At 42.4% G+C, this 10,828-nt stretch overlaps 1 protein-coding gene across 1 annotated transcript in view; it reads right to left on the bottom strand.

Moving 5' to 3' along the window:
• Positions 1–821: 821 nt before the first annotated feature.
• The window catches only part of pde1a (phosphodiesterase 1A, calmodulin-dependent), a 40,904-nt gene continuing 30,897 nt past the window's right edge, over positions 822–10,828 (bottom strand). The window contains exons 13-16 of the mRNA XM_059342639.1: positions 8,600–8,720; positions 6,938–7,122; positions 5,880–6,074; positions 822–5,283 (exon numbers count right to left, since the gene is read on the bottom strand). Coding sequence (XP_059198622.1) covers positions 5,231–5,283; positions 5,880–6,074; positions 6,938–7,122; positions 8,600–8,720 — 554 coding nt within the window. The 3' untranslated portion in view covers positions 822–5,230. The remainder of the gene's footprint in view (positions 5,284–5,879; positions 6,075–6,937; positions 7,123–8,599; positions 8,721–10,828) is intronic.

Below are 10,828 nucleotides of genomic sequence, written 5' to 3'. Positions count from 1 at the left end.
TTTTTCCAATATTTTTCCAACAACTCTATATTTGCAACACTGATCAGTTGAAGCTTATTTTGCATCCATATCTCACACTGTTTAATGTGATATACATATGTGTGTGTGTGTGTGTGTGTGTGTGTGTGTATGTGTGTGTGTGTGTGTGTGTGTTGCATGGTTGTAAATAACTGAAAGTCTAAATAAAAGTAAGAGACATAAAATAAATATTGTCCATCATGTATCAACTGTGTTTGTGGTGACAGTAACTCTCTGTTGCCCTCTGGTGGTGAGTATTAACAGTGCAGCCACTCAATGAAGGCCCAGCACATTATAAACACCCTAATGTCAACTGTTTTTAAATGATTAAATAGTCTCAATATCCCTTCTAGTTTATCCATATTTATAGGTGGTTTATCCAAATTCTATTTTATTTTTGGCCACTTGGTTGAGGTCAGTATCTGATGTGTGTTCTCTCCTTCATGCCTGTTGACCAAACTCTCCCTGCCACCTGCCACTCGACATGAACAGTGTGGACTCATTCTATCTATAAAACTTTTTTTTATACATGCTTAACTTACCTACCATACATTCACCAGCTTATTTTGTATATGTTTCAGGCCCTTTACATAACTATCCGTACTATGTTTGCTAGTTTAGTTACTCACCATTTCCTTCAAGTGCTGTTCTGAAAAATTCAACCATTTTTGCAAAGAGTTATATTTATTAAAAGAAGACTGTTGCTGGTGTGTTAAGATGCATTGATGCTGTAGTTCATAAAATATCACAATGAACATCATATGCAAGAAATAAGCCTTGAATAAAGGACAACAGAAGGGGTCTATAGTTCTGAATGTTTAATACAATAATACAGAAAACAGCTGTACAGTATACAGTGCACCCACGCTCACACACACATTCACACACACACTCAGATTCTCAAACACACACACACACAGAGCCAAAGAGCACACGATGACTATAGCACACATTGCATTAACTAATACAGTTCTCAGAGGATCTAAAAAGTCTTAAGTGTCGGCCATGTTGGCTCCACCCTTCAGTTTCAGACAAACTGCTGCACGCTGTCTAACCTGCAGATTTATTTGCGGCGTTTACATTTTTTGGGACGTTTCAGTTCTCTGAAATGTCACAAATAAACATATTTTTGCGAGTTAGACAGTGTGTGGGAGTTTGTTTGCAACTTCTGATCTTGTTGTCGCTCTCCTACGCACCTGTCTCGTGAAATAGACGTGCGAAGTGTTCTTCTTGGCTCTGCCCTGCAGGTCATTTGCCGTTGCTATAGAAACTGGTGTTTCTGTTGCCCTTGTCACCACGGTGATACTTTATTCACAGGCAGGAGAAGTGACAGTAACATAGTTTATAGCCAACAGAAACGCTCTGATCTCTGAGCATCTGTCCACTTAAAGGAACATTCTGGGTTTTTTCTTTTTTTTTCTGACAATCACGATTGCGTTACCTTGCTGCTGTAAATCTGTTTCCACTGGAGTGCTCTAGTGCACGTTTATACAATGATGGTGAAGAGTACAGTGTTAAGCTAGCCCATGGGTATATCGGCCAGAAGTACAACAACATGACCCATGTTGTAAAAAAAAAAAACCAACCTGATATAAAGTGGTTAACATGTAAACTCTGATGTGTCTTTTCTATTTAAAGGTAAGAAATCAATAGATTCACGGCTGCTGCTTCTGATTTGCTCTCTGTGGGTTCAAATCTCTGGCCACGCCCCAATAAGTGATGTCACAACAGCTACAGGCTGGGTCAGTTACATTTAATAAACATTTCATCTGCTTATGTTATGAGTTATGAGACAGGACTCAGTGGAACAAATACATCAGTTGAAGTCTAGCCAGCTGCTAAATAAGTTACATTTTACAACCTAAATCTTCATCCTCACACTCATCACAGTGGAGGAAAGATCACCAGATGACTTGTGCAGCTGATTCCTGCAGCCAGTGTAGCATGAGAGCTCTGTGGAATGAGCTAGCTAGCTAGCTAGCCGTCTGTGATGAACAGTTATTACATGTAAAACATCCTGGAAACCAGATTAGTTCTGGTCCTATCCTCTGTTCATTAACCATCCCAGGTCCATACTGAACCTCAGCCTCCTTCCACATGTGCAGAATAGCCAAGCCTCCAAGAACAGTGTTGGGCTTTCATGCAAGTTTGATCTAGCAGAGAAATGGTGTGATTACAGTTTCCGGCTCCATCACATAATGCAAATGGGCCAAGAAAGACTTTTCCCACAGACTTAAAGAAACATCTGTAAATCAGCAGATCATTTGACTCTATCACTGTTAGAACTTGATCCATTCTGACTGATAACATGTGGAAACTCTAGAAGCTGTAAGATGAACTTGTTTTATTGCTGCCCCATGGACCCAATAGATGGAGGAGGCTGAAGGAGGAGGAGACAGGCTCAAATCACGTCATATTCTTGGGCTTCAACACATGCAAAGGTTAAGTGGAGCTGCGATGTTAGAGGGTCACAGCAGACGGTTCCACCCAGTGTTCCTGTTGTGTTCTTGACAGATTGAAGGTGTTCTGTAGTTGTGCTCCACCTGTTGATGCCAGATTTGACTTTGCATGTTTTGTACCCCAAGAATATGACGTCATTTGACTCTAACTTCTCCTTCTTCTACCCTCCTTGCAAAGATGCAGAAGAGCAGCAGAAGATCCGGGACATTTTTATTCAGACAGTCTATTAATAATAATAGTAATAATAATAATAATAACTAATATATTTTGGCTTCATGCTGTACTGAGCGGCTTTACAGGGAATCAGAGAATGTCTGCTGCAGTCTGGTCCGTGCACCAGCTACTATACAAACATCACTATGGCACCACGCTGCTGAGACACTTTTTGAAACTGTTTGGCCTAAATCTGCACACACACACACACACACACACACACACACTTGTACTTCTATCTTTGGATTGGAGATTAAAATTATTCTGTTATTATTTTTTCCTTTGCCGTATCCATCTTCATTATGTATGAAAAAGGACGAAAACTAAGGACATTTTCACTTTAATTTTAGTTAGTTTTGTAACCACACAATACAGTTTCAGTTAATTATCATTATCATGTAACCTTTAACCCTTAAAACAAAGTCTGAAATCTCAAAAAAGCCTTTAAAGTAGTGAGGACCGGCCGAAATGTCCTCACTTTGCAAAAATGTCCTCACTCTGTTGGTTAAAAACATGTTCTGGTCCTCACTATGTATGAAGTACAAGAACACACACACACACACACACACACACCCCGAGACATGTGTATTTATTGCTAACTAACAGCTGATAGCCTCAGCTAGCACTGTATATTGGTCATTTGAACATGGAATGCAAAAACACTCCAGCAGTCAAATTCATGCAAATACAACAAGAGATTTCTAGAATCCGACCGTGTGTTAATAGGTGGTCGCTCCTCTAAGTCACATTTAAACACCTTCTGAGTGCAGTTTGTTGTTTTTTTGTAATTTTTTATATCACTCTCCAACTAGAGTGACTTTGTGTCTTTGCATCGTCTCTGAAAGTTTTTCTGCGTTCAGTCTGAACACAGATTTAGGATTGTACATTTACCTTCTATCCTAGAACACGAAGTATCACATGACGATAACATCAACGCTAAGAGTCTACAGCTATGCTAGCAGCTCTGTGAGTGCTTTGAGCTGCAATGCTAACATATCATAGTAGTAAAGCTTACATGATGTGTAGCAGGTACAGTGTTTACCATATACACCAGCTTTGGTTTGAGGTGTTAGCATGCTAATATTTGCAGACTACTTCTAAGCACAAAGTGCAGCTGAGGCTGATGGGAACATCATTAGTTTAGCAGCATGTATTTGGTCATATGTGATGATGCTGCTGGACAGAGTTCCACATATTTCAGTCTGCATCATACACTTTATATGAAAATGGATGATGTGTCTCCCCTTCCTCCCACTGTACAAAAATGAAGCCAAAATATCCAAATACAGGTGCTGCCATCTTGGTTAGGTCATTAGAGAACATGGAGCAGGCAGGGTTTACCTCCTATACTGCAGCCCTCCAGCAGGGGGCACCCAGCTGTCAGGCCTTCCATCCTGATATACAGTTGATGGTCTGGACCTGAATCATGGATGTATTAGAAGAACTGGATGCAGACCCAAAAACGTCCCAATCAGTCCAATGAGAACTGCTCGCCTAGCAGATATGCTAAAAAAGTTTTGTTGCTTCTTGCTTTGTTATGCAGTAGAGTTCCCCACATGTCCCCACTCTATAACTAATCTATATCCTATAACCGTCGCATTGTGATGACCTCACAGCCTTTGAAACCACTTTAGACTGGTGAATTGAATATTAATGATATAGATATCGTCATAGTTGAGCTTTTTGTTGCAGTTGGAGGCTCCATGGTGGTGTCGTGGCTGTGGAGATGGAGGGTTTGGTTCTCTGCAGGTCCAGCTTCCTCCCACAGTCCAGAGACATGCAGGTTAGTTTAATTGGTGACTCTAAATTGCCCGTAGGAGTGAATGAGAGTTAGAATGGTTGTCTGTGTCTATGTGTGGAGACCTGTTACAGTTTCACAAACAATGCTTCATCTGGGCTGCAGAGGGATTTCCCTGCTCCAGTTCTTATTGTACATCCATGACCTAAAGCTATCATAACATAATATAATATAATAACAGCTCCCGTCTCCTGACAGATCTATCGATTACTCTTTTTGACATCATTTATTGGGGCGTGGCTTGAAACACACACAAAAAATAAACCCAGAACAGAGAACAGAGCAGAAATCACTCTTCACTCCTAACATAAGAGGCATATAACAACACACCTACCGCTGAGCTCAGCTTCATCCATAAATAACCTCCAGAACTGCTTCTTAACAGCTCCGTTCCTCATTCCTCCACATAATAAACAGAAACTCGTTGTTTGTCTGTATTTTCAATCAAAATTAGATTTTTTTTTCCCATTTGTTTTTCTGAGCCTCTAATAAAACCATAAAACATTTTCACCACAGTGAATAGACCGTGAAGCTGCTAAGAAGCCGTTACCAGGTGAATGTCGTCACTTTGAATGTTGTATTTTCATGGTCGGTTGTAAACATAAGGTTAAGGGGCCCTTTGGGGGCCTCCGAGGGCCCCTGAGTCAGCTGCTGTGTTTTAAACAGAAGAGTCCGAACCCTCGTCGTCACCAGTCCACCTCCTGGTGATCAGACACGGTGGGGAGTTCACCACGGAGTTCATCAGGCGTTTTCAGGCACTTCTTCATCCTCCTTCTCCTTCCCCGGCCCCTCACCTGCAGCAGGTAACAGACAGGTGAGCTCACGGTCAGTTAGGACTAACACACACTCACAGGAACAGAGACGTGTGTTTGTTTTCTCAAGGTGACAAGAACAAGAACAAAGTCAGTTCTGGCCATTCATACTAATAAGTTCAGGACTTTTCATACTTCACCAGAACTCCTGGGAGTCCTCAGGCCCCTCCCACTGCAGCACACGGCAGATTCAGATTCTCATTCAAATTCAAATTTGTGCACAATAGTTTTCAGACACCAGACAAGAAAACGTTCTGCCCAGATCACGTGTCAAGAACAGAGAAATGTGCTCTCTCTCCCAGCTCGCACAAGCTGCAAGAACACAATGATGTCATCCTGTTCTTGCAGCTTGTACGATTGGTCAGAAATTTGAATTTGAATTTGAGTTTGAGTTTGAGTTTGAGTGTGCCGTGTGCTGCAGTGGGAGGGGCCTGTGGAGTTCTTGGTGAAGTATAAATGTTTGGGCCAGAACTCACTTTGTTCCTGTCTAGACCAGAAGAAGAACACGTTTCTCTGTGGAGAACGTATTCGCCTCAACAGTTCAGGAAAATGTTGTTGTGTAAATGTGATGTTGGTACCGTTCCAGGTGAGGTGGGCAGGTGACTGGTCAGCTTCCTGTCTGTCATCAGGAGGCGGGCCCTCTGAGCTCTGTGATTGGTCAGAGGTCTGTCCATCAGGTTCACTGCGACCAGGTGAGGCGTGTGATGTGTCGTCTGAGCTGATTTTAGACTCCGCCTCTCTTCGTTCTTCTTCTTGCTCTTTATTGGCTAGCTCTGTGACAACACGGGAACATTTCAGTCACAGGAAACTCTCTGTTCGTTCTCATATCACCATCCTGTTTAGTTTGACAGAAAAATAGTATGTCCCAATACACAGTATGCCAAAAGTACCAGGTCGTCCTACTATAGCCACTCAGATCTGCAGCATGTAAACCAGCATGCTTACTCACAATCCTCCCCACAGCATATACACTCCAAGACCTTTATTATGTACTAATATCTAATCAGCCAATCACATGGCAGCAGTAGACATGGTGGAGAAGATCTGCTGAAGTTTATCACACTGCATGAGACAGGGCTTCGTTTCTAAGTAAAGCTGTTAGTGCATACTAACATTAAATCGATGAAGGATGAAATTTAGGAATGCAACTCTGATAAACAATCACATGTCTTCCAGTGTATATATAACAGGGAACTGGTGATTTATGAACTTTATGATAGATGATAAAAGGGAAGAGGAAGATGCTCAGCAGAACTTTAGCCTCAGCAGTAGCATCATCCTGTTAAAATGCTCTCAGGGACAAACTGATGTTTTCAGGCATAGTCAACATGTTTACCATCTTTAGTGTTTTGCATGCTAACATCGTATCATATGCTACATTTCTGCATTAAAATAGATTATCATTGTATCCCTCACAACGTATTTTCTCAGCAGATGAGCCAAATACTGCAGAGAAACATCCATTTTTAAGGTGAAACTGCTTTATTCTGTGTTTTTATTGGTTTTAATCTCTGGATACATATATATATATATGTATATATATATATATGTATATATATATATTTGTTGTTCCAGATGAAAACCTGCTGGAAGATAAACTAGAGAAGATAACTGATGCAGTCTCTCAGTACTGTACCATGAACAGACAGCTCTTTCCATCGGTCCTTGTTGCTGGCGATGACACCTGACAGGTGAGTCTTCATGGCCGGCAGGTCGATGGCCGTCAGGGAGAAGTCCAGCTGTCCGTCATCACTCCTGCCATGGCGCCCGCTGCTGTGCCTCTGCACCGACTCCACCGTGACCGAGCCACTTCCTGTCAGGCTGGGACAGAGTCACAGGCACTCCATGGAAACACTGTAACTGCTGAATATAACAGAGTTAACAGCAGTGGTGGTTCTAACCAGGGGCCTCCAGGGGCCTCCGGGGGCCTCCGGGGCCTCCAGGGGCCTCCAGGGGCCTCCAGGGGCCACGGCCCTGTGGAGAAGCCTTTGGCCCCTGCTGTGGCCCCTGTGTCTAATTAATAATAAAATGGTCAATTTATAATGATGAACAATGAACGTCGGAACAATTCTGACCTATTTTTTGTTGAAACAATATCTCATTGTAGACAAAAGGAATCCAGAATGTGAACATTGTATAATAGTTTAATTGTGCAATAAAAGCTTGTGTGTGTGTGTGTATATATATATATATATATATATACAGATAATTCTCACTGTCCTGCACTTTCAAAATAAAAGCACAAAAATGAGAAATGTCATTGTCGTACAAAAATAACTGTTATTGTTGGTGAGTCTGTCTCATTGTTTCAATCAATGTATTTCTGTCTTCCAAATATACTTGAATGATATTTTTCAATTAGCTAAAATAAAGGTTTTGAATGCTCAAATATCATCTTTGCTGTTTTTTAATGTGCCCTCTGATTAAACACTGGCCCCTGCTGGGCCCCCAGTAGAACTGGTCTAGACCCGCCACTGGTTACCAGAGTTAACAGAGTTAACTCGAGCTGCCATGTGACAAGGTCATTAAAACACGACAAATAGAAAACAATTCATTGTCTTGAATATTTCAAAAATAAAATAGTACATAATGCAAATGTTGACGATATAATTTTAATTGTTGTCAGTAGGTTGTGGCACTAAAACCTGATCTAATTTATTTTCTTTTATTAGTTTGATTAGTTCATTTTTAGTTATTTATTAGTTTAATGTATTTTTATTTATTATTTTTCAGATATTAATTACATGTTTAGTAGTTTTCATTAGGGATGTGGTATGTTGAGCTAGTTCATTTTGGTCTAATTTAGTGTTATTTATGATGTTTTTCATATAATGAATAAATGTTTAGTAGTTTCACTAGGTTGTGGAATGTTGATCTAATTTATTTTTATTCATAATTTTTTGACATTTTTTTGTTGTGTTTTGTTTTGTTAAAATTGTGCAGTTGGAAAATATTTAATGTTCAAAAAAGTTAACAGCTTAATTTTTTGGCGTTGAATAAAAGAATAAATGTTTTTAAGGTTATCATTATTATTATTATTATTATTATTATTATTATTATTATTAATAATAATAATAATAATAATAATAATAATAATAAAAGGTCCTGAAAGACACTTTACATAATTAAAACAAAACAGAGAAACAGTGTAAACAAAATTGTTATTTAAAAAAAGGACAAAAAGCAATAACAATAAGAAGAATGATTAATTGTGTTTAATAATTGATTAGTGATTATTATGTTTCCATAGTGACCCAGCCTCTCATAGACCATCTATGCCATCAGCAGCAGCTGGTACCTGGACACCATGTTCCCCGTCTCTCTGGCCTTCCTGTCCTCCTCGATCAGAGGACCAATCACCTTCTCCGTGGTGTCGATCAGCACGCTGAAGGTCGGCTCCACGATGAAGTCTATGAAACCTGAGGAGGAGGAGGAGGAGGAGGAGGAGGAGGAGGAGGAGGAGGAGGAGAGGCAGGAGGAGGAGGAGCAGGAGGAGAGGAGGAGGAGGAGGAGGAGGAGAGAGGAGGAGGAGGAGGAGGAGGAGGAGGAGGAGGAGGAGGAGGAGGAGGAGGAGGAGGTGGAGGAGAGTTGACGTGATTAATAAGCTTTATTTCCTCTTTATGGTGAATCAGTGATCAGAGAATGTGAGAATCTCCAAACCACCAGCAGGAGGAGCCAGTTAACCTCCCTACAGCCTGCAGGAGTCACTGGTCTGCTCCTCTCTGGTTTAACTGGTCTGCTCCTCTCTGGTTTAACTGGTCTGCTCCTCTCTGGTTTAACTGGTCTGCTCCTCTCTGGGTTAACTGGTCTGCTCCTCTCTGGTTTAACTGGTCTGCTCCTCTCTGGTTTAACTGGTCTGCTCCTCTCTGGTTTAACTGGTCTGCTCCTCTCTGGTTTAACTGGTCTGCTCCTCTCTGGGTTAACTGGTCTGCTCCTCTCTGGTTTAACTGGTCTGCTCCTCTCTGGTTTAACTGGTCTGCTCCTCTCTGGTTTAACTGGTCTGCTCCTCTCTGGTTTAACTGGTCTGCTCCTCTCTGGTTTAACTGGTCTGCTCCTCTCTGGTTTAACTGGTCTGCTCCTCTCTGGGTTAACTGGTCTGCTCCTCTCTGGTTTAACTGGTCTGCTCCTCTCTGGTTTAACTGGTCTGCTCCTCTCTGGTTTAACTGGTCTGCTCCTCTCTGGGTTAACTGGTCTGCTCCTCTCTGGTTTAACTGGTCTGCTCCTCTCTGGGTTAACTGGTCTGCTCCTCTCTGGTTTAACTGGTCTGCTCCTCTCTGGTTTAACTGGTCTGCTCCTCTCTGGGTTAACTGGTCTGCTCCTCTCTGGGTTAACTGGTCTGCTCCTCTCTGGGTTAACTGGTCTGCTCCTCTCTGGTTTAACTGGTCTGCTCCTCTCTGGTTTAACTGGTCTGCTCCTCTCTGGGTTAACTCCCACTGGTCTGCTCCTCTCTGGTTTAACTGGTCTGCTCCTCTCTGGTTTAACTGGTCTGCTCCTCTCTGGTTTAACTGGTCTGCTCCTCTCTGGTTTAACTGGTCTGCTCCTCTCTGGGTTAACTCCCACTGGTCTGCTCCTCTCTGGTTTAACTGGTCTGCTCCTCTCTGGTTTAACTGGTCTGCTCCTCTCTGGGTTAACTCCCACTGGTCTGCTCCTCTCTGGTTTAACTGGTCTGCTCCTCTCTGGTTTAACTGGTCTGCTCCTCTCTGGTTTAACTGGTCTGCTCCTCTCTGGTTTAACTGGTCTGCTCCTCTCTGGGTTAACTCCCACTGGTCTGCTCCTCTCTGGTTTAACTGGTCTGCTCCTCTTTGGTTTAACTGGTCTGCTCCTCTCTGGTTTAACTGGTCTGCTCCTCTCTGGTTTAACTGGTCTGCTCCTCTCTGGGTTAACTGGTCTGCTCCTCTCTGGTTTAACTGGTCTGCTCCTCTCTGGGTTAACTGGTCTGCTCCTCTCTGGTTTAACTGGTCTGCTCCTCTCTGGTTTAACTAACTGGTCTGCTCCTCTCTGGTTTAACTGGTCTGCTCCTCTCTGGTTTAACTGGTCTGCTCCTCTTTGGTTTAACTGGTCTGCTCCTCTCTGGTTTAACTGGTCTGCTCCTCTCTGGTTTAACTGGTCTGCTCCTCTCTGGTTTAACTGGTCTGCTCCTCTCTGGGTTAACTGGTCTGCTCCTCTCTGGTTTAACTGGTCTGCTCCTCTCTGGTTTAACTTTAACTGGTCTGCTCCTCTCTGGTTTAACTGGTCTGCTCCTCTCTGGTTTAACTTTAACTGGTCTGCTCCTCTCTGGTTTAACTCTCACTGGTCTGCTCCTCTCTGGTTTAACTTTAACTGGTCTGCTCCTCTCTGGTTTAACTGGTCTGCTCCTCTCTGGTTTAACTGGTCTGCTCCTCTCTGGGTTAACTCTCACTGGTCTGCTCCTCTCTGGTTTAACTGGTCTGCTCCTCTCTGGTTTAACTGGTCTGCTCCTCTCTGGTTTAACTGGTCTGCTCCTCTCTGGTTTAACTGGTCTGCTCCTCTCTGGTTTAACTGGTCTGCT

This window comes from Centropristis striata, chromosome 10, assembly GCF_030273125.1.
Source record: "Centropristis striata isolate RG_2023a ecotype Rhode Island chromosome 10, C.striata_1.0, whole genome shotgun sequence".
Taxonomy (NCBI): domain Eukaryota; kingdom Metazoa; phylum Chordata; class Actinopteri; order Perciformes; family Serranidae; genus Centropristis; species Centropristis striata.
The sequence above is the reverse complement of the archived record's forward strand: the minus strand, read 5'-3'. Positions and strand labels throughout refer to the sequence as shown.